General features: G+C 42.5%; 1 protein-coding gene across 1 annotated transcript in view; it reads left to right on the top strand.

Moving 5' to 3' along the window:
• Positions 1 to 27,958, top strand: part of ttll5 (tubulin tyrosine ligase-like family, member 5) — a 375,463-nt gene that overhangs the window by 113,666 nt on the left and 233,839 nt on the right. The window contains exon 14 of the mRNA XM_078561984.1: positions 14,519 to 14,600. Coding sequence (XP_078418110.1) covers positions 14,519 to 14,600 — 82 coding nt within the window. The remainder of the gene's footprint in view (positions 1 to 14,518; positions 14,601 to 27,958) is intronic.

The raw sequence follows: 27,958 nt of genomic DNA, 5'->3' as shown, positions 1-27,958 counted from the left end.
AGGCCTTTCTAATGTTTCTGAAGCCAAAACGTGACTCCAGTCAGCAGTGGTGTGGGTTAATAAATATGTGTTGTGTCACACTCATTAACCAATTTAAGCTTCAGCTCAGTGCTTTGTGTCCGTGACGTCACTGCTCAAGAATTTAGTACCTTATTAACAAAACTATTAGAAAGCAAGGAAGGAGCAGATGTTTAAGATGATTCTGAGATCTGTGTTTTATTCAAATCCAAGTCTTCCCTGTTGGCTGCAAGGGCACCATGTGAAATGGGTTTGGCCAGTTTCTGTGGGCATGTGCACGCAACACTAAACTTTCCTTGTCAAAGCCTCATAGCGCACAGGAGACTATTTGGTCTATGGTGCCTGACACTGACACAGTTTCTCTTGTTTTGCTTCATCAAAAGTCCTCATAATTTTCAACACTTCTGTCAAATCTCCCCTTAACTTTCTTTGCATGAAGGAGAGGGAGTTATTCCAGTAACTGGAGTTACGTTGCTGTTTTCAGAGTTAGATGGCTGCAGTGCTGGTGCAGTAAAATGACACTCCTGAAACGGGGAGAGGAGATGGTATTGTTCGCTGCCTGAGTAAGAGTATTTGAAATCCAAAGGGTGCTAGACCTAAACACCAACATCTTCCACCTTAGGAGCACAAAAGAAATCACTGATACACAAAGAAAATCTCAAAAATGGATAGACGGTTCCGCACCTTGATAATTTACCCAGATTAATGAAGCACGTGAAATTTGCTGAAGAGAATGTGATGAAAGGAGGAAGAATTTAAGCTTACTGTTGGACATTTATCAAACTGTTACAGTAATATAAAATGAAGTGGCAGGTACCTCCCAGCTTCTTTAAACCAAGCACCCTGACTCCCAGATTATTAATAATACCCATTACAATAAGGCCATAGCATATTGAAAAGTCTTAAAGTGCATTACTTATTTTGAAATTCTGTAATTGGTAAGGAGGTAAAATTGACCTGAATATGCGAGCGAGTTAGATTAATATCAGTATATATGTAGTCAGTAACAAAGGGTGTTGGGCAAGAGGAGTTACTGAGAGACAGTGTGAGGGAACTGAATTAGGGTCAGTGGAGATACAGTCAGTGATGTGCTGTGGGAAGAGGGGTTACTGAGTGACAGTGTGAAGGAGCTCGATTCCTCTCAGTGGAGATACAGTCAACAAGGTGTTCTTGCTATTTTACCATTGTTGGGCTCAGTAATTTTTCCCTAGCAATTCTTCTGAGAATATCAATCATCAGCATTGAAACAAAAATATTCTAAAATAAAGCAAGTAAAAATATACAAATGGAAGTAGAAAGCTAATCGTGATTGTTTTTAAGTGGTTTAATTTTTAAGAGGGCAGATGGAAAGGCTCTTTCACTAATGGGTTTACTTTATGTGCTTAAGCCAGACATGCAACCAATGAACAACCTATACTGGCACCCTGAGAAGAGGAAAAGCTAAGGCACCGACTTCAGACTTAACATCACTCTGTCTGCAGTGTTAACACTTGAAGGCCCGATTCCATCCAATTTATTTTACTTAACACACTGATGTCCCTAGGCTAACTAAACCTTAGCTCAAAGTCCACTTTGCTGATCAAACCACAACATCCAAGGGTGTCACTGTCTCGTCACAAAGATCCTTTTTAAAAATAAGACCAAAAAACATAGGAGCAGAAGTAGCCTATTCGGCCCATCAAGTCTGCTCTGCCATTCAATGAGATCATGGCTGATCTGATAATCCTCAACTCCATTTTCCTGCCGTTTCCCCATAACCCTTGGTTCCCTTACTGCCTTACTGACCATAGAGGAGGAATTCCTGGAGTGTATACGGGATGTTTTTCTGGACCAATACATTGAGGAACCAACGAAAGAACAGGCCATCCTCGACTGGGTATTGTGTAATGAGAAAGGAATAATTGGCAATCTAGTTGTGTGAGGCCCCTTGGGGATGAGCGACCATAATATGATAGAATTCTTCATTAAGATGCAGAGCGACGTCGTTGATTCTGAGACTTGGGTCCTGAATCTTAATAAAGGAAACTATGATGGTATGAGGCGTGAGTTAGCTATGATGGATTGGGAAACGTTACTTAAAGGGATGACGGTGGATAGGCAATGGCAAACATTCAAAGAGCGCATGGATGAACTGCAACAATTGTTTATTCCTGTCTGGCACAAAAGTAAAACAGGAACAGTGGCTAAACCATGGCTTACAAAGGAAATTAGAGATAATATTAGATGCAAGGAAGAGGCATACAAATTGGCCAGAAAAAACAATAGACCTGAGGATTGGGAGCACTTTAGAATTCAGCAAAGGAGGACCAAGGGATTGATTAAGAAAGGGAAAATAGAGTACGAGAGTAAGCTTGCAGGGAACATAAAAACTGACTCTAAAAGTTTCTATAGATATGTGAAGAGAAAAAGATTGGTGAAGACAAATGTAGGTCCCTTACAGTCAGAACCAGGAAAATTTATAATGGGGAACAAAGAAATGGCTGACCAACTAAATACATACTTTGGTTGTCTTCACAAAGGAGGACACTAATAACATACCAGAAATGTTGGGGAACACAGGGTTTAGACAGAGGGAGGCACTGAAAGAAATCAGTATTAGTAGGGAAATGGTGTTGGGGAAATTGATGGGATTGAAGGCCGATAAATCCCCAGGGCCTGATAATCTACATCCCAGAGTACTTAAGGAAGTGGCCTGAGAAATAGTGGATGCATTGGTGGTCATCTTCCGAGATTCTATAGACTCTGGAACAGTTCCTACAGATTGGAGGGTAGCTAATGTAACCCCACTATTTAAAAAGGGAGGCAGAGAGAAAACAGGGAATTATAGACCAGTCAGCCTGACGTCGGTAGTGGGAAAATTCTAGAGTCCATTGTAAAAGATTTAGTAGCTGAGCACGTGGAGAACAGTGGCAGAATCGGACAGACTCAACATGGATTTATGCTTGACAAATCTACTGGAATTTTTTGAGGATGTAACTAGTAGAGTTGATGAGGGGGAGCCAGTGGATGAGGTTTATTTGGACTTTCAGAAGGCTTTCGACAAAGTCCCACATAAGAGATTGGCGTGTAAAGTTAAAGCGTGTGAGATTGGGGGTAGTGTATTGAGATGGATAGAAAACTGGTTGGCAGACAGGAAACAAAGAGTAGGAATAAACGGGTCTTTTTCAAAATGGCAGGCAGTGACTAGTGGGGTACCGCAGGGATCGGTGCTGGGACCCCAGTTATTCACAATATGTATTAATGATTTAGATAAGGGAATTAAATGTGATATCTCCAAATTTGCAGATGACACAAAGCTGGGTGGGAGGGTGAGCTGTGAGGAGGATGCAGAGATGCTTCAGTGTGATTTGGACAAGCTGAGTGAGTGGGCAAATACTTGGCAAGTGCAGTATGATGTGGATAAATGTGAGGTTATCCATTTTGGTAGCAAAAACAGGAAGGCAGATTATTATCTGAATGGCTATAAATTGAGAGAGGGGAATGTGCAACGAGACCTGGGTGTCCTTGTACACCAGTCGCTGAAGGTAAGCATGCAGGTGAAGCTGGCGGTAAAGAAGGCAAATGGTATGTTGGCCTTCATAGCCAGAGGATTCAAGTACAGGAACAGGGATGTTTTGCTGCAATTGTACAGGGCCTTCGTGAAACCACACTTGGAATATTGTGTGCAGTTTTGGTCTCCTTATCTGAGGAAGGATGTTCTTGCTATAGAGGGAGTGTAGCGAAGGTTTACCTGACTGATTCCTGGGATGGCGGGACTGACATATGAGGAGAGATTGAGTCGGTTAGGATTATATTCACTGGAGTTCAGAAGAATAAAGGGGGATCTCATAGAAACCTATAAAATTCTAACAGGACTAGACAGGGTAGATGCAGGATGGATGTTCCCAATGGTGGGGGAGTCCAGAACCAGAAGTCACAGTTAGGATATGGGGTAGACCATTTAAGACTCAGATGAGGAGAAATTTTTTCACCCAGAGAGTGGTGAGCCTGTGGAATTCGTTACCACAGAAAGTAGTTGAGACCGAAACAATGTATGCTTTCAAGAAGGAGTTAGATATAGCTCTTGGGGCGAAAGGGATCAAAGGGTATGGGGAGAAAGCGGGAGCAGGCTATTGAGTTGGATGATCAGCCATGATCATAGTGAATGGCGGAGCAGGCTCGCAGGACCCAATGGCCTACTCCTGCTCCTAGTTTCTATGCTTCTATGATTAAAAATCTATCTCAGCCTTGAACACACTTAATGACCCAGTCTCTGCAGCCTAGTAAGGAATTTCACAGATTCACCACCCTCTGAGAGAAGAAATTCTTCCTCATCTCTGTCTTAAATGGGCGACCCCTTACTCTGAGATTATGCCCTCTGGTCCTAGACAAGGGGAAACAACCTCTCAGCATCCACCCTGTCAAGACCCTAAGAATCTTGTATGTTTCAATAAGGTTGCCTCTCATTCCTCTAAACTCCAATGAGTACAGGCCCAACCTACTCCTCATTAAAAAACCCCTCCATACCCAGGATCAACCTAGTGAATGTTCTCTGGACTGCCTCCAATGCCAGTATATCTTTCCTTAGATAAGGGGACTAAAACTGTTCACAGTTTTCTAGGTGTGGTCTAACTAATGCCTTGTATAGTTTTGGCAGGACTTCCCTATTTTTATAGTCAGTTCCCTTTGAAATAAGGGCCAAAATTCTATTTGCCTTTCCTATGACCTGCTGAGCTTGAATGCTAGCTTTTTGTGATTCATGCACAAAGACCCCCAAATCCCTTTGTGCAGCAGCTTTGTGCAGCAGCTTTATGCAGCCTTTCTCCTGGACTCTCCCACAAGGGGAGAAGTAAATAAACATCAGCTATTCTTCCTGTCAAAGTGCATAACCTCATATTTTCCCACATTACATTCCATCTGCCAAGTTTTTCCCCACTCACTTAACCTGTCTATATTCCTCTGTAGACTCCTTGTGTCATCTTCACCACTTGCCTTCCCACCTATTTTTGTGTCATCCGCAAACTTGGCGATAGTACATTCACTTCCCTCATCTAAGCCATTAATATATATTGTAAATAATTGTGGCACCAGCACTAATCCCTGTGGCACTCCACTAGTTGCAGATTGCCATCCTGAAAATGCCCCCCTTATACCAACTCTCTGCCTTCTATTAGTAATCCATGCTAATATACTACCCTCAACACCATGGGCTTTTATCTTACTAAGTGGTCTTATGAGCGGTATCTTATCGAACACCTTTTGGAAATTCAAATATATTCCATCCCCTGGTTCCCCTTTATCTATCCTGCTTGTTACCTTCTCAAAGAATTCTAATAAATTTGTCTTGCATGACTTCCCCTTCATGAAGCCACACTAACTCTACTTGATTATATTATGCATTTCTAAATGCTCTGCTATTACATCCTTTATAATAGACTCTAACATTTTCCCAATAATGGATGTTAAGCTAACTGACCTACAGTTACATCTTTTTTGTCTCCCTCCCTTTTTGAATAAGGGTGTTACATTGGCAGTTTTCCAATCCTCTGGGACTTTTCCAGAATCTAAGGACTCTAGGGAGATTACTACTGGTGCATCCAGTATCTGTGTAGCTACTTCCTTTAGTATCCTAGGATGCAGCCCATCAGGTTCAGGGTACTTATCTGCCTTTAGCCTCATTAGTTTCCCTAGTACTTTTTCTCTAGTGATAGTTATTGTTTTTATTTCCTTCCCACCCCCTTTTGCCCCTTGATTATTTAGTATTTTTGGAATGCTATTAGCGCCTTCTACCTTGAAGACTGTTGCAAACTATTTATTCAACTCCTTTGCCATTTCCTGGTTCCCCATTATTATTCTCCAGCCTCATTCTCTAAGGGGCTGATGTTCACTGGCCCCTCTCTTCCTTTTTATATATTTAAAGAAGCTCTTACTGTCCGTTTTTATATTATTTGCTAGTTTGCCCAGAAAGTTTATTTTCTCCCTCTTTATATTTTTTGGTCATCTTTTGTTGGTTTTTAAAACTTTCCCAATCCTCTGGCTTACCACTAATCTTTGTCACATTGTATGTTTTTCTTTCAATTTGATACTATCCTTAACTTCCTTGGTTAACCATGGTTGGTTTATCCCCTTCCTAGAATCCTTCTTCCTCACTGGAATATGTCTTTGTTGTGAGTCATGAACTATTTTCTTAAACATCTACCAATGTTCATCAATCATTTTCTGCTAAACTCCTTTCCTATTCCACTCCAGCCAACTCTGCCCTCATTCCTTTGTAATTACCCTTATTTTAAGTTTAGCACAGTTTTTCCAAACCAAGTTTCTCACTCTGAAACTGAATGCTAAATTCTACCATATTATGGTCACTATTGCCTAGGGGATCTTTTACTCTGAGGTCATTTATTGCACCTGCCTCATTACACATTACCAGATCCAAAATAGCCTGATCCCTGATTGGATTCACAACATATTGTTCTAGGAAACTGTCCTGAATACACTCTATGATTTGTTGCTTGTGGCTACCTCTGCCAATTTGATTTTCCCAATCTACATGAGGATTAAAATCACCCAATGATTACATACAAATGTAGAAAATAGGAGCAGGAATAGGCTATTTGGCCAAATGAGCCTGCTCCGCCACTCATTATGATTATGGCTGATCATCCAACTCAATAGCCTGCTTCCGTTTTCTCCCCATATCCTTTGATCCCGTTCACCCCAAGAGCTATATCTAACTCCGTCTTGAAAACATACAATGTTTCAGCCTCAACTACTTTCTGTGGTAGAGAATTCCACAGGCTCACCACCCTCTGGGTGAAGACATTTCTCCTCATCTCAGTCCTAAATGGTCTACCCCGTATCCTCAGACTGTGACCCCTAGTTCTGGACTCCCCCACCATCGAGAACATCCTTCCTGCATCTACCCTGTCTAGTCCTGTTAGAATTTTATAGGTTTCTATGAGATCCCCCTTCATTCTTCTGAACTCCAGTGAATATAATCCTAACCGACTCAATCTCTCCTCATATGTCAGTCCTGCCATCCTAGGAATCAGTCTGGTAAACCTTCGCTGCGCTCCGTCTATAGTAAGAACATCCTCAGATAAGGAGAAAAAACTGCACACAATATTCCAGGTGTGGTCTCGCCAAGGCCCTGTATAATTGCAGCAAGACATCCCTGTTTCTGTACTCAAATCCTCTGGATATGAAGGCCAACATACCATTTGCCTTCTTTACCACCTGCTGCACCTGCATGCTTACCTTCAGTGACTGGTGTACAAGGACACCCAGGTCTCATTGCACATTCCCCTCTCTCAATTTATAGCCATTCAGATAATAATCTGCCTTCCTGTTTTTGCTACCAAAATGGATAACCTCACAATCCACATTATACTGCATCTGCCATGCATTTGCCCACTCACTCAGCTTGTCCAAATCACATTGAAGCATCTCTGCATTCTCCTCACAGCTCACCCTCCCACCCAGCTTTGTGTAATCTGCAAATTTGGAAATATTACATTTAATTCCCTTATCTAAATCATTAATATATATTGTGAATAGCTGGTGTCCCAGCATCGATCCCTAGTCACTGCCTGCCATTTTGAAAAAGACCCGTTTATTCCTACTCTTTGTTTCCTGTCTGCCAACCAGTTTTCTATCCATCTCAATACACTACCCCCAATCTCATGCGCTTTAATTTTACACGCTAATCTCTTATGTGGGACTTTGTCGAAAGCCTTCTGAAAGTCCAAATAAACCTCATCCACTGGCTGCCCCTCATCAACTCTACTAATTACATCCTCGAAAAATTCCAGTAGATTTGTCAAATATGATTTCCCTTTCATACATCCATGCTGACTCTGTCCAATTCTGCCACTGTTTTCCACGTGCTCAGCTATTAAATCTTTTATAATGGACTCTAGAATTTTTCGCACTACCGACGTCAGGCTGACTGGTCTATAATTCCCTGCTTTCTCTCTGCCTCCCTTTTTAAATAGTGGGTTCCTCCCTCTCACTAAACCCTGTGTTCCCCAACATTTCTGGTATGTTATTTGTGTCCTTCTTTGTGAAGACAGAACCAAAGTATGTATTTAGTTGGTCAGCCAATTCTTTGTTCCCCATTATACATTCTCCTGTTTCTGACTGTAAAGGACCTACATTTGTCTTCACCAATCTTTTTCTCTTCACATACCTATAGAAACGTCTGCAGTCAGTTTTTATGTTCCCTGCAAGCTTACTCTCGTACTCTATTTTCCCTTTCTTAATCAATCCCTTGGTCCTCCTCTGCTGAATTCTAAAGTGTTCCCAATCCTCAGGTCTATTGTTTTTTCTGGCCAATTTGTATGCCTCTTCCTTGCATCTAATACTATCTCTAATTTCCTTTGTAAGCCATGGTTTGGCCGCCATTCCTGTTTTAATTTTGCGCCAGACAGGAATAAACAATTGTTGCAGTTCACCCATGCGCTCTTTGAATGTTTGCCATTGCCTATCTACTGTCACCCCTTTAAGTAATGACTCCCAATCCATCATAACCAACTCACGCCTCATACCATTGTAGTTTCCTTTATTAAGATTCAGGACCCAAGTCTCAGAATCAACTACATCACTCTTCATCTTGATGAAGAATTTTATCATGTTATGGTCGCTCATCCCCAAGGGGCCTCGCACAACTAGATTGCCAATTATTCCTTTCTCATTACACAATACCCAGTCTAGAATGGGCATGTTCTCTAGTTGGTCCCTCAACGTATTGGTCCAGAAAACCATCCCGTATACACTCCAGGAATTCCTCCTCTACGGTATTGTTACTAATTTGATCTGCCCAATCTATATGCAGATTAAAGTCACCCATAATTACAGATGTTCCTTTATTGCATGCATCTCTAATTTCCTGTTTCATGCCATTCCCAACATCACCACTACAGTTTGGGGGTCTATATACAACCCCCACTAACGTTTTTTTGCCCCTTAGTGTTTCTCAACTCTACCCATACAGATTCCACATTGTTGGAGCTAATATCTTTCCTCACTATTGTGTTAATTTCCTCTTTAACCAGCAATGCAACTCCACCACCTTTGCTATTAATGTAATGCCTTTTTGACATGACCTCATTATCTCCAGATTTATTCTCTGCCCTACAGTTTAGCTACTGTTGGGGGTGGCCTATAGACTACTCCCACCAGTGTCGTCTTCCCCTTGTAGAATCCATATGGGTGGAGGTTCAGAAATAACATCTTCTGATTCAAGATCATTTCTTACTCTCGTACTTATTCCATCTCATACTAATAAAGCTACCCCACCATCCTTTCTTTCCTGCCTGTCCTTTTCAAAAGTCACAGAGCTCTGAATATTTAGTTCCCAGCTTTGATCTCCATGTAACCACGTCTCCGTAATGGCTATAAGATCACACCCATTAACCTCTATTTGTGCCGTTAATTCATTTATCTTGTTCCAAGTACTACGTGCATTTAAGTAAAGAGCCATTAATTTTGCCTTTTTACCATTTTTACCCCCCTTTGACCCTATTTGCTGCTTTTTTTTATGTTTATACACTATGTGCCTTCCTGTCACACCCTGGGTATCATTACCTAAATAGCTGCCCTGCAATGCTGCCATATCCTTTTCCTTTGTATGCCTATGTATCCTCTCTCCAGAACCCTACCCCACCGCGCGCCCCCCCCCCCCCCCCCCCCCCCCCCCCCCCCCACCCCCCACAACCCCCCTTCTATTTAGTTTAAAGCCCTCTCTACAGCCCTAGTTATTCGATTCGCCAAGACATTGGTCCCAGCACGGTTCAAGTGAAGCCCGTCCCACCGGAACAACTCCCTTGGTCTCCCTTGAGATGGAATGGAACTCGTTGGTAAAGGTGAATATTCAGCCTGATGCTGAGGTACACAGAGCAGGAAAGTCTGACGTATTTGCTATGCTGCATTGAACAGACCAACGTAGGAAAATGTTGTGCAGGAAATGATAATGTTGTTCATCCAGCCTGCCCTTAGCAGTTGTGATTCCTTGTGCATCATAGTACAGACAGACCGTACATTCCCATAGCCATGTAATCTCCTGGGAGAGGTGAAACACCAGATAAAAATCCATGCCAATTCAGAGAAAATAATTTTGAAAATTCCTCTCTGAAGGAGACCTAACATTCCAATGCACTTCTGGTCAGCTTCGCATATTTTAATCTCAATGAACTTGAACCCATCCAAAACTGCTGGCCATGTTCTAACTCGCACAAGTCCCATTCACCCATCACTGTATTTGCTGACCTACTTTGGCTCCCAGTTAAGAAGTGTCTCTATTTTAAAATTCTTATTGTTGCTTTCAAATCCCTTCGTGGCTTCACCCCCTTTCAATCTCTGTTACCTTTTGCAGCCAAACAAGCCTCAAGATATCTAAATGTGCGTGTACTGGAAACTAGCTGCCTGGTTTAAATTTCAAACAATGCTTGGCAGTTAACTGTCACTCACCATCAACTGGTACCTTCTCTTTGGCAGTGCCTCTGCCAACCAGCGTCCACTTGCCAACCAATCAGCACCCTCGTTTCATACAGCATAAATATGTTGTTTTCCCTGACATTGGTATTTCCTTGTGAATTGCTCTGATGAGTACAAGACGAAAAGCTTTGACAAAAAATGTCTCTTTTTTAGCAATGTCCAGACTCATCCATTTCTAGCCTCTTTTGCATTTTTTATTTTAATTGCTGCATCATTGATGACCATGCCTTTAGCTACCTGGGCCATAAGCTCTGGAATTCCCTCCCTGAACCTCTCCATTTCTGAATCTCACTTTCCTCCTTTAAGGCACTCTTTAAAACTTACCGATATGATGAAGCTTTTGGTCATTTGCCTTAATATCTCCTTTTGTGGCTCTGTGTCAAACTTTGTTTGATAACCCTCCTATGAAGTGCCTTGAGCGGTTTTCCTATTATAAAGGCATTATATAACTACAAGTTGTTGTAGTCCAGACCTGACTTATATTACAGGGTCCTTTCTGTACAGCAGGATTACACTTCTAAAATAATTGATCGGCTGTCAAGCACTTTGGGTTATGAAAGGCATTTTTGAAATGCAAGTTCTTTCTTTTACCTTTTGTCTGATATAATCTCCTCTCCAGCCAGGAATAAGTCCAACTCTCTCTTGAAGGGTCACAACAAATCCGTGTTCATTGCATGAGCTGGTAACCTCAGGTCTGAGTTGAACAATCTCAGTCTGGAGACAGTGGTTAGCTTGCTGCAATTTGCTGAGTAGGCATATGCTATGGGGAACAATTAGCCAGGTTTCCATTTCCTGCTGCTGCCACTCTACTTTCCACCTTGTAGAAAAGCATGTGTGCCTGCAAATTGTTTCAGGTCGCAGTTGAGTTCAGCTGGCAATTATTAAACTTGACTAGGTTGAGTCATCATCTGCTGACACTTTGGCTTACAGATGAAGAACTGTCACTTGGGGAGAAACCAGGTTGCTGCGTAGACCTATGGAGCTATCACCCAGCAACAGGAGAAGAGGGCAAATACTGAAAACATAACTGAAGTTAGCAGCATTGTTAATGATACTGAACCGTATTCTGACATAGCTGAAAGCAGCAGTGTGAGAGTGACCCTGGGGAGAAAACAACTGTTTTCTGATACTTGGCTGAGATTGACTAACCACGTATCAGATGCTGAGTGTAAAACCCCCCCATTGGTGCTGTGCACTGTGTCTAATATGCTGCACTACTCTTACTTCCATAAACTCCATAAACTGAGTAGTACCAACAGTGGATAAGTGGCTTACTTTGTGATTTATGCATTCTGTTTTGGGGCTACCCCTGACCTTTATTGAGTCTTCCCTATTTTGCCCTGTGGCTGTATTACTGTGTCGGCTATATGTTTAAGTGTTGATGTTCTTTGACATTCAAATTGTTCCTTTTCCACCCAAATCTTCCATCCTCCCCTGAAGGCGTTCACTGAATCACTCAGCCCATGGTCTCTTTGGCTCAGCTACTCTTCCTTGTCTAGCTGAACCATCAGGAGAACCCAATTCTATTAGTAAAGTTTTGTTTATATAATGTTACAGAATGATAGAAACGTAGAAACATAGAGCAGTAATAGGCCATTCGGCCCTTCGAGCCTGCTCCGCCATTCATTACGATCATGGCTGATCATCCAACTCAATAGCCTGCTCTCGCTTTCCCCCCATACCCTTTGATCCCTTTCACCCCAAGAGCTATATCTAACTCCTTCTTGAAAGCATACAATGTTTTGGTCTCAACTACTTTCTGTGGTAACTAATTCCACAGGCTCACCACTATCTGGGTGAAGAAATTTCTCCTCATCTCAGTCCTAAATGGTCTACCCCATATCCTCAGACTGTGACCCCTGGTTCTGGACTCCCGACTCTCTGCTTTCTATTGGTTAGCCAATCCTCTATCCAGGCTAGTATATTACCCCTAACTCCGTGTGATCTTATCTTGTGTATTAATCTTTTGTGCGGCACCTTATCAAAGGCCTCAAAGTTGAGTCGGTAGTTAGGAAGGCAAATGCAATGTTGGCATTTATTTCGAGAGGACTAGAATATAAAAGCAGGGATGTGCTGCTAAGGCTTTATAAGGCTCTGGTCAGACCACATTTAGAATAATGTGAGCAATTTTGGGCCCCGTATCTCAGGAAGGATGTGCTGGCCCTGGAGAGGGTCCAGAGGAGGTTCACGAGAATGATCCCAGGAATGAAAGACTTAACATATGAGGAACGTTTGAGGACTCTGGGTCTATACTCGATGGAGTTTAGAAGGATGAGGGGGAATCTGATTGAAACTTACAGAATATTGAAAGGCCTGGATAGAGTGGACGTGGGGAAGATGTTTCCATTAGTAGGAGAGACTAGGACCTGAGGGCACAGCCTCAGAGTAAAGGGAAGACCTTTTAGAACAGAGATGAGGAGAAACTTCTTTAGCCGGAGAGTGGTGAAATCTATGGAATTCATTGCCACAGAAGGCTGTGGAGGCCAGGTCATTGAGTGTATTTAAGACCGAGATAGATAGGTTCTTGACTGGTAAGGGGATCAAAGGTTACGGGGAGAAGGCGAGAGAATGGGGTTGAGAAACTTATCAGCCATGATTGAATGGCGGAGCAGACTCGATGGGCCGAATGGCCTAATTTCTGCTCCTATGTCTTATGGTCTTATGGCCTTCTGGAAGTCCAGATATACTACATCTACAGGATCCCCATTATCCACTTTGCTTGTCACATCTTCAAAGAACTCTAGCAAATTAGTCAAACACGATTTACTCTTCATTAAACCATGCTGACTCTGATGGATTGCATTTTGACTTTCCAAATGCCACATTACTACTTCCTTAATAATGGATTCCAATAATTTCCCAATGACAGACGTTAAACTAACTGGTCTATAGTTTCCTACTTGCTGCCACCCGCCCCCTTTTTGAATAAGGGCATTATATTAGCATTTTCCAATCCAGTCCTTTCCTGAATCCAGGGAGTTTTGGAATATTATAGCCAATGCATCCGCTATCTCTACTGCCACTTCCTTTAAGACTCTGGAAGAGTAGAATACAGCACTGGAGGAGGCCATTTGGTTCATTCTGTCTATGCCAACTTTCTCAAAGAGCAATCCAATTAGTTCCAATCCAGTTATTGTTTCTCCATATCCCTGTAATTGTTTTTCCTTAAAGTATAATTTTTTAATTTGTTCATGGGATGTTGGTATTGCTGGCAAAACCAGCATTTATTGTTCATCCTTAATTGCCCTTGATGTAACGAGGTTGCATAAACTTGGCTTGTTTTACCTTGAGCCTAGAAGACTCGGGTGATCTGATTGAGATATTTAAAATGGTAAAGTGATTCGATGGGGCAGATACAGAGAAACTGTTTATTTAGACATGGACTCCAGAACAAGGAGCACAATCTTTAAATTAGAGCCAGGTCATTCATGGTTGAAATCAGGAAGCACGTTTTGACTCATAGTTGAAATCTGAAATTCTCTCTCCGAAAAAGCTCAGAATGCTGGGCTCGATTGAAATTTTCAAGACTAAGACGTAAAGTTTTTATTATGGATCAAAGACAGGTAAACGGAGATGAGGTACAATTCAGCCATTATCGAATGGCAAAAGAAGCTTGAGGGGCTGAATGGCCTTCTCCTGTTCTTATGTTCACTGATCAAATAGTCCCCGTTGAGCTAGATTCCACTTAGAGGCATGTTTAATTCGTAGAGGTTAATCCGTTTAGAGGGAAAAAACTAACCTGAGCAATTTGTTTGCATTTTAAAGTTAAACTGGGTTGAAAGCCTAACATTTCAAAGCTGATTATGCAGGGTCCTGTTCAGTGTTAATAGTGGAAGTTTCAGTTCATTGAAGTTCTTCCACTCAAAAGTGCTGGATTGTGTTGTTATTGCAGCTGTGCAGGCAGAGTGAGTGTGGGCAGCAGCAAGAGACAGCACAATGGCAGTGAATAGGTGTGAGCTCTGATCTTTGAGATTCAGGATCATCAGCACAGCTGAGAGCTCTGACAAAGGTGTACTTTGTGTTTTAACAGAGCTGTATGGGTTTGATGTCCTAATTGACTCCAATCTCAAGCCCTGGCTGCTAGAAGTCAATCTTTCACCATCACTGGCATGGTAAGTAAGCAATTAGCATGCTTTTGTTTCATTAAAGTTTGTGCTTGAGAAGACTGAGTGATTCAGACACTGGCTTTCCTCTTCTGGGACCTGGGTTCAAATCCAGCTCAGAATGATGGGATGCAAATCTCCTGTTAGCTAGTTTTCACGGTCCCACTTGAAATGGGATTGGCTTGTCTCTATCCATGGGCCAACAGTGAAAAACTAGAGTACTCTTAATACAGTACCAAACTGTCGGTCAGATAAGTATAAGTATAAGGATAAGTATAACACTGATGCAGTGGGAGTTACGCTTTATGTGGTTGAAGATGTGGCACGCTGGTCAGGCGGCTATATCTAACCTTTTAGACCCAGATCCTGATGCTGGAAAGTGCCCCATTCCTCAACATCAGCATCCATCACCTTGATGCAATTGGTTTTACTGTACTTGGTTAGTGATGATGCTGCACAGGTTGGCACTATGGCGTTATAGACAGGTTACGCTGATGGTGCGGAACTGGTTGACACTCGTGGTGTTAGACAGGTGACAGAATTACATTGGATGAAAGAAGATGTACAGCACAGAAACAGGCCATTTGGCCCAACCAGTCCATGCTGCTTTTTAGCTCCACTAGAGCCTCTTCCCATCCTTTCTCATGTAAATGTATCATTGTAACCCTCTCATTTCTGATGAAAAGTCATCTCAACCTGAAATGTTAATTATGCCTCTCTTCACAGACGCTTCCTGACCTGCTGAATATTTCTAGCATTTTTTTTACTTCAGATTTTCAATATGCACAGTATTTTGTTTTTGTGTCATAACCCTCTATTCCCTTCTGCCTCATAAGCTTGTATAGCTTCCCCTTAAATGCATCCAAACTATTCACTTCAATTACTCCCTGTGGTAACAAGTTCCACATTCTCATCAGTTTGGATGAAGAAGATTCTTCTGAATTCTCTATTGGATTTCTCGGTGATTATTTTATCTTGATGGCTTCTAGCCATGTTCTTCCCCAAAAAAGGAAACATTTTCTCTGCATCTACTCTATCAAAACCTTTCATCATTTTAAAGGCCTCCACTAGGTCACCTCTGAGCCTTCTGTTTTCAAGAGAAAAGAGACCCAGCCTGTCAATCCTTTCCTGATATGTATATCCGTGCATTTCTGGGATCATCCTTGCAAATCTTCCCTGCACCCTCTACAGTGCCTCGATATCCTTTGGCGACCAGCACTGCATGCAGTACTAAATGTGGTCTAACAAAGGTTTAGCATAACCTCCTTACTTTTCAATTCAGTCTCTCTAGAAATAAAGCCTAGTATTTGGTTAGCTTTTTTTATGGTCTTGCTAACCTGCGGTGCAACTTTTAATGATTGGTACATTTGTACTCAGATTCCTTTGTTCCTCATCCCAACTGGACCTGCATCTTCCAAGCATTAAGGGACCTTCCTGTTCTTCCGATCCAAATGTACTATCTATGTTGAACTTCATTTGTCAATTAGACCATAAGACATAAGACGTAGGAGCAGAAGTAGGCCATTTGGCCCATTGAGTCCGCTTCACCATTCAATGAGATCATGGCTGATCTGATAATCCTCAACAGCACATTCCTACCTTTTCCCCATAACCCTTGATTCCCTTACTGACTAAAAATCTGTCAATCGCCTTGAGTATACTTAACAACCCAGCTTCTACAGCCCTCTGCAGTAAAGAATTCGACAGATTCACTACCCTTTGAGGGAAGAAAATTCGTCCTCATCTGTCTTAAAAAGGCAATCCCTTATCATAATCTGAGATCATGCCCTATGGTCCTAGAATCTCCCACAAGAGGAAACAACCTCTCAGCGTCTACCCTGTCAAGCCCCCTAAGAATCTTATATATTTCAATAAGGTCGCCTCTCATTCTTCTAAACTCCGATGAGTACAGGCTCAACCTACTCGACCTCTCCTCATAAGAAAATCCCTCCTTACCCGGGATCAACCTAGAGAACCTTCTCTGGAATGCCTCCGATGCCAGTATATCTTTCCTTAGATAAGGGGACCAAAACTGTTCACAGTATTCTAGGTGTGGTCTAACTAGTGCCTTGAATAGTTTTAGCAAGATTTCCCTATTTTTATACTCCATTCCCTTTGAAATAAAGGGCAGGATTTTCCGGTCCCGCTGCAAGTCAATGGACTTCTGGCTGAGGCGCCACCTTGCCCGTGGCAGGTTCTGTCTGCGACGGTGCAGGAAAATCCCAGCCAAAGGCCAACATTCCATTTGCCTTCCCTATTACCTGCTGAACTTGTATGCTAGCTTTTTGGGATTCATGCACGAGGATTCCCAAATCCCTCTGTGCTGTAGCTTTCTATTAGCAACATAAGTGGCATCTGCAGTCAAAATTTTCTAGTTAAAAAAGTCAAAATGCCACATCTGCAGCTGCAGAGGCAAAATGGGCTTTGATTTATAAAATGCAGAATTTAAGACAGATGGTCTATTTATCATTGCTACAATAAAAGGTTTGTAAACTGCACCATACTTAATAAATTGTACGCTAGATGCAGACTCTCTCGTTTCACTCCCTTGCAACGAGTCTTCATGCAGGTTCTTAACTCTTTCACTTCTGCTTTCACCTGTACGAGTCATCAAGGCGTGTATGCCTCTGTGCTGCCAAGGTGCGGATTCGCTCCGAGTTTTGAATGAGTTCTTCTTGTTTCACCTGAATCTGGGCTGCATTCTGTAGGTGTAACTGTTGTAGGCGATCTGCCTCAGAAGTCAGTGCTTTCACCTTATCCTCCAGAGCTAATTAGCTGCCCATTCTGCAATGCCCTCATAATTTGTTGCAGTCCTTCTCCATATTGCCTACCCCCTCCAATTTGGTTTCATCCACAAATTATAAATTGTGTTTTTAATTCCAAAGTCCAAACCGTTAATGTAAATTGTGGACAGCAGTGATCCCAGCACTGATCCTTGTGAAATACCACTTCCCACCTTCTGAATAACTACCCTTTACTCCCACACTCTGCTTTCTGTCTTGAAACCAGCTAGCAATCCGTTCTGCCACTTGTTCCCTGACTCCACATTCTCTGATCTGATTCATTAGTCTGTTATGGGGCACCTTATCGGAGGCCTTTTGAAAATCAGATAGATTACATCTACTGCATTACCATTATCTACTCGCTCTCTTATCTCCTCAAATAATTCAATAAAGCTGGTCAAGCAAGATTTTCCTTTTTGAAACTCAAGCTAACTCTTCATTATATTTATTTGTTTCTAAATGTTCTACTCTCCTTTAGTAAAGATTCCATTATTTTTCCTACCACTGATGTTAAGCTGACTGGTCTATAATTCCCTGGAACAAAAATAAAAAAAGCTGGAAAAACTCAGCAGGTCTGACAGCATCTGCGGAGAGGAATACAGTTAACGTTTCGACTCCATATAACTCTTCATCAGAACTGAGGAAATATAGAAATGAGGTGAAATATAAGCTGGTTGAGGGGGGTGGGCCAGGTAGAGCTGGATAGAGGGCCAGTGATAGGTGGAGGCAAAGAAGAGATTGGCAAAGATGTCATAGACAAAAGGACAAAGGGGTGTTGACGGTGGTGATATTAGCTAAGAAATGTGCTAATGGTGACATTAAGGGTAGAAAGCAGGACAAGCAAGGTACAGATAGCCCTTGTGGGGGTGGGGTGGGGGGAAGGGATCGCAATAGGCTAAAAGGTGGAGATGAAACAATGGATGGAAATACATTTAAAAATAATAGAAATAGGTGGGAAAAGAACATTATATTTTAAAAATATATAAATTATTGGAAAAAGGGGGATTGGAAAGGGGGTAGGGATAGAGGAGAGAGTTCATGATCTGAAGTTGTTGAACTCAATGTTAAGTCCGGCAGGCTGTAATGTGCCTAGTCGGAAGATGAGGTGCTGTTCTTCCAGTTTGCGTTGAGCTTCACTGGAACATTGCAGCAGGCCAAGGACGGGCATGGGAGCAGGGTGGCGTGTTGAAATGGCAAGCGACAGGGAGGTCTGGGTCATGCTTGCGGACAGACGGAAGGTGTTCTGCAAAGCGGTCACCCAGTCTGCTTTTGGTTTCTCCAATGTAGAGGAAACCACATTGGGAGCAGTGAATGCAGTAATTAGCAGATTCCTTAACTAATATCACCACTGTCAACACCCCTTTGTCCTTTTGTCTGTAACATCTTTAGCAATCTCTTCTTTGCCTCCACCTATCACTGGCCCTCTAACCAGCTTTACCTGTCCCACCCCCCTCAGCCAGCTTATATTTCACCTCATTTCTATATTTCCTAAGTTCTGATGAAGAGTCATACGGACTCGAAACCTTAACTGTATTCCTCTCCGCAAATGCAGTCAGACCTGCTGACTTTTTCCAGCTATTTTTATTTTTGTTTCAGATTTCCAGCATCCGCAGTATTTTGCTTTTATCTTAGTGTATAATTCCCTGGACATGTTCTGTCTCACTTTTTAAATAAAGGAATTACATTAGCTATCTGCCAGTTGTCTGGAGCTACATCTTTTTCTAACAAATGTTAAATACGAATAATGCCCCTCTGCTATTTCTTCCTTAGATTCTTTTAAAATAACGTGGATGCAATCCATCCAGACTAGGGCCTTTATCATCTTGGAGTTTGTTTAGTTTATTCAATACATCTCCCTTTTTATTTTATTTGCACTTATCTCATTGCTCATCACATCATTCAATGTCATGTCTACTTGTTCTATCTCCCTGGGAAATATCGAAGGAAAATAAATATTTAATATTTCTGTCACCTCTCCATTGTTACCTGAGGCATTACCCTCGCTATGCTTTAATGGTCCTATTCCCATCATAGCCTTCCTTTTTTTCTTGATGTGCCTGTAAAATATTTTGCTATTTTGTTTTATGTTCATTGATAATTTAATTTCATAATCCCTCTTTGCCTTCTTATTTTTTGACTTCTCTCTTAATCTCTTTATATTCTCTCTTATCCTGCACTCTCTGCTCTCTGTGTACTTAATGTTTGCCCCTTTTCTAACCCTCAGTTGTTCCCTTATGTCTTTATTCATCCCTGAAGTTCCACTAGTGTTTAGTTTTCTTTCCTTTTCATGAATATATTTCTCCTGCACTGTGTTGAATACCGTTTTAAATGCTTTCTGTTGTTATCATGGTGATGGTGTGGGGCTAATTGACACTCATGGTATTGGATGAGTTGGTGCAAATGATATTAAGAGGATTGATGTTGATATATAAGACAAGTTGATGCTAATGTGCTGGAAGGGTTAGTACTGAATGGTGCCTGTTCACTGCAATATGGACTTTCTGTTTATAATATTAGGGAATCAATTTGACCTTTGCTGCTTTACACTTGGTTTTCCATGATTGTCTAAGTACTGGCTGTGGTGAAGACCTGGCTTGGAAAATGCAGGTAGCATTGAGTAATCGATATTTATTCCTAAATTCACACAGTGTGGTTCATACATTTAACGTTCCTTATGTTTAAGCTTGAAATATTAGTAGAGAATAAAAATAACTCACACAGGGCTGAATTTTTTGCCTGTTGGGCAGGAGGGCCTGACCCAATCTCCGGCGGGTGGGAAGCCGATCCCCGCCGCCATTTTAAGTGGGCGGGCCAATTAAGGCCCGCCCAGCGTGACGTCTGCTGGGAAGTGCTATGCATTGCCTGTGCGGGTGGGAGGGGGATTCCCCAAATGTGAGAGTGTGCTCTTTCACATGTGCGCATGAAGGAGCGCACATCTCCCTGAGGCTAAGTGCTGCCTCAGGGAGATCTCTGAAAGGTTTTCAAACTCTAAAAATAGAAAAATAAAAAGATCATTAACATGTCCCCATCATGTGACAATGCCACAAGAAATGGGACATGTTAATAAATTTCACAAAAACTTTAATAAACTTTTTAGATCCCTGCATGAACCTCATCCCGCCGGTGGATGATGTTTCATGTTTTTCCTATTCCCCGCCAGGGCTCCTGGCCGACCCGCCAGCCTTAAGGTTGGACGGGCAGGTCCTTTAATTGTTTTAATTATCCTGTCAATGGCCTCAATTGGCCATTGACAGGTCAGCGGGCAGTCAGCTGATTGCGCTGTGCCCCCGCCTTCCTGAAGATTTAAATGGGGCAGGGTGATGTCGGGGTTTCCCCCAACATCATCCCATGTCATTTTCGCATCGGCGAGCGGGCCCTGCCTCCTGCTCGCCGACAGAAGAATTCAGCCCACAGTGTCTTATTGCACCTCCAAAATATTCCAAAGCTTTTTACATATATAAGCCCAAATGAGATGGCTGATTAGCTAATTTGATTGGTTGAATTGGTAGAGGGAGGAATATTGGCCTAGATACCAGGAGAGTTTCCATTACTCTTCAAATAATGCTGTGGGATCTTTTACATCCACCTGAACCATTGGAACCCTGACATTACAGACCTGTGAGCTATGCCTAGATTGTGGGGAAGGAGTTTGAAACTGATGCGAGATTGTTGTAAATATTATCTGTCGGTAAAGATTTGATTTAGAGAGGGCCAGCAAGTTGTGTCTGATAAATCTTCTGGATTAGAGGAGGTTACAGAATGGTTGGAAAAGGACAAGGTAATGCAGGTTCAATGGAGACATTCAAGAGGGCATTGAATACTTATTTAAATGGAAACAATGTGCAGGGTAATGGGGAAAAGGCAGATTTGCACTAAGTTAAAATGCTCAAAGGGCCGGTGATGGGCCTTCTTTGACACTGTAACAATTCTGTGATTCTGATTCGAGAACTCTCTGATCGAGTTTCAAAAGGAAAGGTATCGAAAGAAAACCAGCAAACTCTTTTTTCGGTAACAAAAACAAAAATACCTGGAAAAACTCAGCAGGTCTGACAGCATCTGCAGCGAGGAAGACAGTTAATGTTTCGAGTCCGTATGACTCTTCATCAGAACTAAGGAAAAATAGAAAAGAGGTGAAATATCAGCTGGTTTAAGCGGGGGGGGTGGGACAGGTAGAGCTGGATAGAGGGCCAGTGATAGGTGGAGATTGCCAAAAGATGTCACAGACAAAAGGACAAAGAGGTGTTGACGGTGGTGATATTAGCTAAGAAATGTGCTAATGGTGACATTAAGGGTAGAAAGCAGGACGAGCAAGGTACAGATAGCCCTAGTGGGGGTGGGGTGGGGGAAGGGATTGAAATAGGCTAAAAGGTAGAGATTCAGTAACTGGGTAATAGAAACCATTGGAGGATTTAAAATAACTGGATGAATTTCACATTAGGGAAGTTAGTTTCAGAAATGTGATAAGGAAGTTAATGTGGTGAGGGTTATGGGGTGGATTGGTAGGTAGACTAGATTGGCCCATGGTTTCCAACTCAAAATTTCCTACTTATGTTCCTGATCACTGACCACTGTGCACATTAGTCCATAATAATAGTCTCCAGTGATTGACATTGGCCAGAGATTTCCTTGGGGCTGCCCCCGTTCCCCTGCCGTAATGTCAGTGTAAATGCGGTGCAAACCCTATTTGTATGGTCATAGCGGCAGAGCAGGAACAACTCAAGAAATTCCCAGCCGTTATGTCAAATATTACAATGATTAACCCAAGCTAGGCTTTTCATACTTCCTTGTTTTCAAATCTTTGACACACGAGTTGGCTCATGTTCATTCATGAACCACTCCTGGCCTGCACCTTCTTTATTTCATTTGTTTGTGTGGAAACTTTTTATGCAGTTTTGTAAGTTTCATTTCTTTTATATCTGGTTTGTTGATTTCAGGCCCACTTAATGTGAAGGGAAATTCCTTGACACAAACCAAAAATGTGAATGCTTTTGGGAACAGAAAGCAACCCAAAATTCTTGAGTTCAAACCCCACAGTGACAAGCTGTAAAATTGACTTCAATAGATCTGGTAATTTGTGGGTAGATTACCAGGAGTTCTGCTGTAAAACTGTTTTAAAAATCCAACTGGTTAGTGAACATACCTTTGGGAAGCTGCAACCTTTGCTTGGTCACTCCAGCCCCACACTGTGGTTGACTCGTAATGTGCTCCATCCCCCCCCGCCCCCCAAATGCATCCCGACACTGTTGCTGCTTTGCAGTCACTCCTGCCAGGAGATCTGCTGTCATGGTATGTCACACTCGTCTGTCTTGTGCCATCCTCACACATCCACTGTAGCTCGTCTGTAAATATTCTGTGATGTCAGTCATATTACTATGCCTAGGTTGACCCCTCTTTCTGTTGCCCTCCACTTGGCCCTCTTGGAGAGATCTCTGAAGATTTTCAGCTTTGATCAAATGGCTGAAATGCTGACATTTTCATATCTGAATGTCACTCTTTAGAGTTCTTTTTGCTTTTGTAATTTCAAGCGCCTCTTCATTTGTCTTATGGCCTGTATATGAAATTCTTAGCATATGTCTTAGCATCCATATTTCAAAGGCCTTCTATTTTCTTCCATAGGCCTTTACTTATTGTCCAAGTTTCCTGGCGAGCGGCTTATTCATTGTTAACAATTACAGAAAGGTTCAGTGATTAAAGAATACACAAGAAGTACTGTCACCCTTGTTTCAGTGACACTCACTTCCCAGAACAAGATTTTAAAGCATTACTATGCCTGAGGGCATAGAGTTGAACAGTGAGGGCAATTCCAGAACTTGAAGCTATGAGGACAGGTTATGGAAACTAGGCTGCTAAATTTGAAAATTAACAAAGAAAGAACTTGTTAAAGTAGGCAGGCATATAAAGGGGTGAGTGAAAGTGATTAATAGAAATTTGAAGTTATAAAGCAGTTGCAAATTTAATCTTTATTCGCCTTTGGGAAGAGTTCACATTCCAGGGGACGCGAGTTAAAAATGAGGATGTTGGGAGTATTACAAAGAAAGTCGGGGTGACCCAAAAGGAAACATGGCTGCTGAATAAGACATAAAAACATTTTCATTAACATAGCACTTGTAAAATAGAGAAACATGCCAAGGAGCTTCACAGAGGTGCAAGGAAAGCTGACATTGAGCAAAAGAAGGTATGATTCAGTGACCTAAAATCTTCATTTCTTTTCTATTATGCTGCATCTGCCTCCTGCCAGCTTATCCATAACCTTCTGTAATCTTTCAAAATACTCATCACAATTTGCCATGCCATCCCAGTTTGTTCAACATCATAAGATCATAAGAAATAGGAGCAGGAGTAGGCCATTCTGCCCCTCGAGCCTGCTCCACCATTCACTAAGATCATGGCTGATCTGATTGTGGCCAAAACTCCGCTTTCCTGCCCGTCCCCTGCCATAACCCTGATTCCCTAGTGGAGCAAAAATCTATCTTTCTTAGCCTTGAATGTTTTCAATGACCCTGCCTCCACTTCTCTCTGGGGAAGAGAATTCCACAGTCTGATGACACTCTAGAGGAAAAAGAAATCCTCCTCATCTCCGTCTTAAATGGGAGAGACCTTATTTGTGAACTGTGCCCCCTATGTCCTCTCAGTATCTGCTCTGTCAAGTCCCCTCAATCTTATGTTTCACTGAGATCACCTCTCATTCTTCTAAATTCCTATGGGTATTGGCCTAACCTGCCCAACCTTTCCTCATTAGAAAGCCCCTTTTGTTTTAAATTCATTCATGGGATGTGGGCTTCCCAGGAATCAGCCTACCGAACCTTCTCTGAGACACTTCTAAAGCAGGACAAATCCAACCCAGCCAGTTACCGCCCCATCAGTCTCCTCTCCATCATCAGTAAAGTGATGGAAGGGGTCATCAACGGCGCTATCAAGCGGCACTTGCTTAGCAATAACCGACACACTGACGTCCAGTTTGGGTTCTGCCAGGGCCACTCAGTGCCTAACTTTATTACAGCCGTGGTTCAAACATGGACAAAACAGCTGAACTCCTGAGGTGAGGTGAGTGTGACTGCCCTTACTGCATTTGACAGAATGTGGCATCAAAGAGCCCTGGCAAAACTGGAGTCATTTGGAATCAAGGGAAAAACTCTCCACTGGTTGGAGTCATACCTAGCACCAAGGAAGATGGTTGTGGTTGTTGGAGGTCAGTCATCTCAGCTCCAGGACATCACTGCAGGAGTTCCTCAGGGTAATGTCCTCAGCCCAACCATCTTCAGCTGCTTCATCAATGACGTTCCTTCCATCATAAGGTCAGAGGTGAGGATGTTCGCTGATGATTGCACAATGTTCAGCACCATTCGCGACTCCTCAGATACTGAAGCAGTCCATGTCTGAATGCAGCAAGACCTGGACAGTATCCAGGCTTGGACTGACGAGTAGCAAGTAACATTCACGCCACACAAGTGCCAAGCAATGACTATCTCCAGCAAGAGAGAATTCAACCATCAATAGCATTACCATCACTGAATCCCCAACTATCAACTTCCTGGGGGTTACCATTGACCAGAAACTGAACTGGACTAGCCATATAAATACTGTGGCTACAAGAGTAGGTCAGAGGCTAGGAATCGTGCGATGAGTAACTCACCTCCCGACTTCCCAAGGCCTGTCCACCATCTACAAGGCACAAGTCAGGAGTGTGATGGAATACTCCCCACTTGCCTGGATGAGTGCAGCTCCCACAACACTCAAGAAGCTTGACACCATCCAGGACAAAGCAGCCCGCTTTATTGGTACCACATCCACAAACATTCACTCCCTCCATCACTGACGCACAGTAGCAGCAGTGTGTACCAGCTACAAGATGCACTGCAGGAATTCACCAAGGCTCCTTCGACAGCACCTTCCAAACCCACAACCGCTACCATCTAGAAAGACAAAGGCAGCAGATAGATGGGAACATCACCACCTGGAAGTTCCCCCCAAGTCACTTACCATCCTGACTTGGAAATATATTGGCCATTCCTTCACTGTTGCTGGGTCAAAACTCTGGAACTCTCTTCCTAACAGCACTGTGGGTATACCTACACCACATGGACTGCAGCAGTTCAAGAAGGCAGCTCACCACCAACTACTCAAGGGCAATTGGGGATGGGCAATAAATGCTGGCCCAGCCAGCGAAGCCCACATCCCTTGAATGATTAATAAAAAAACAGTTATATCCCCCCCTTAAATCAGGAGACCAAAAATGTACTCCAGATTCAGCCTCACTAAGGCCCTGTACAGCTGTAGCAAGACTTCCCTACTTTTATATTCCACCTCCCTTGCAATAAAGGTCAACATTCCACTTGCCTTCCCCTTGCTGTACCTGCATGCTAACTTTTTGTGATTTCAATAATTCATTCAACTCCTAAGTCCAAATTGTTTATTTAAGCAGTTTTAGCACAGTTCTCTATAGAACATCACTCACACCAACTCTCCAGCCTAAGAGCCTTCTCTTTACTCCGACCCTTTTGTTCCTGTCTTTCAACTATTTCATACCATTTGCCACATTCCCCTTTATTCCATATTTTATTATCTTTTGCTAAAAACCCCTTGTATGCTGCATAATAAAATGCTATTGAAAATCCAGGCAGCACATTCCAAACCGTCACCAACCTCTGGGTAAAAAAGTTTTTCCTCACATTTTCCCTAAACCTCCTGCCCCAATAGTCCTTCTCCAGCTTCCCTCTGGATCCTAATAAGGAGTTAGGTCCCTATCATACACCTGTTTCAAGCCTGAGTAACTACAGGCCCTTTTTTCTTTGAATAATAACCTCCACAGCCCTGGGCTATACACACCACCTACAGTCCTAACTTCCAATCAATATCGGCCTTCTCTGTGAAATCTGAGGCAAAGTCATGATTTAGTATCTCTACTGTCCCCTCACTCTGCACTCCAGGCTTGCCTCCTCCAATTATTGGCAGCAGGATCTCTACCTAGCTATTGCTACTAATGTGCCTACAGGAAGCCTTACAGAGCCCTTCAAATTTTTTTGCTTTTCTTCCCACCTTCATAAGCCTTTTGTACATTTGTAGTTTTCTGTATTTTCTTTATTGCCTTGGTTTTCATTTTTGCTATCTGCTAAGTGCAGTTTTTAGTTTCAAATTTGAACTAATCTTTCGATTGCTAAGAACATACAAATTAGGAGCAGAAGTAGACCACTCGGCCCCTCAAGCCTGCTCCGCCATTCAATAAGATTATTGCTGATCTGAACATAACCTCAGCCCCACATTCCTGCCTACCCCCGATAACCTTTCACCCCCTTGTTAATCAAGAATCTATCTAGCTCTGCCTTAAAAATATTCAAAGACTCTGCTTCCACCGCCTTTTGAGGAAGAATTCCAAATACTCACAACCCTCTGAGAGAAAAAAGTTCCCCTCATCTGTCTTAAATGGGCGACCCCTTATTTTTAAACAGTGACCCCCTAGTTCTAGATCCTCCCACAAGAGGAAACATCCTCTCCACATCCGCCTTGTCAAGACCCCTCAGGATCTTGTTTGTTTCACTTAAATCACCTGTTACTCTTCTAAATTCCAGCGGATACAAGCCTAACCTGTCCAACCTTTCCTCATAAGGCAATCCACCCATTCCTGGTAATAGCCTAGTAAACCTTCTCTGAACCGTTTCTCATGCATTTACATCTTTCTTTGAATAAGGAAACCAGTACTGTACATAATACTCCTGATGTGGTCTCACCGATGCCCTGTACAACTGAAGCATAACCTCCCTACTTTTGTAATCAATTCCCCTCACAATAAATGATTACATTCTATGAGCTTTCCTAATTACCTGCTGTACCTGCATACTAACCTTTTGTGATTCATGCAGTAAGACACCCAGATCCCTCTGATTCTCAGAGCTCTGGAAAAAACTTCATGGAAAATTATGAAAAAACTGAAAAGAAAGGAGAGCCCAGGAGAGGCTATTAAAGTCTCCAGAACACAAAATAGGACAGAGTGTTTGGAAAGGGCTAGGAATCTAACCTCAAGCACATTAGATAAAGGGACGACAATGAGAAAGGGGATGGGAAATACAGGACTGAAGGTGTTGTATCTGAATGCACGCAGTATACGAAATAAGGTAAATGAGCTTGTGGCGCAGATTGAAATTGGCAGGTATGATGTGGTGGGCATCACAGAGACATGGCTGCAAGGGGATCAGGACTGGGAGCTAAATATCCAAGGATATACATCCTATCGAAAAGATAGGCAGGTCGGCAGGGGGGGTGGGGTTGCTTTGTTAGTAAGAAATGAAATTAAATCGATAGCAAGAAATGACGTAGGGTCAGATGATGTAGAATCTGTGTGGGTAGAGTTGAGGAACCGCAAAGGTAAAAAAGCCATAATGGGAGTTATGTACAGGCCTCCGAACAGTAGTCAAGATGTGGGGCACAAGATACACCAGGAGATAGAAAAGGCGTGTAAGAAAGGCAAGGTTACAGTGATCATGGGGGATTTCAATATGCAGGTAGTCTGGGAAAATCAGGTTGGTAGTGGATCCCAAGAAAAGGAATTTGTGGAATGTCTACGAGATGGCTTTTTGGAGCAGCTTGTGG

Source organism: Cetorhinus maximus, chromosome 18, assembly GCF_964194155.1.
Source record: "Cetorhinus maximus chromosome 18, sCetMax3.hap1.1, whole genome shotgun sequence".
In the NCBI taxonomy this organism is placed as follows: Eukaryota; Metazoa; Chordata; class Chondrichthyes; order Lamniformes; family Cetorhinidae; genus Cetorhinus; species Cetorhinus maximus.
The sequence above is the reverse complement of the archived record's forward strand: the minus strand, read 5'-3'. Positions and strand labels throughout refer to the sequence as shown.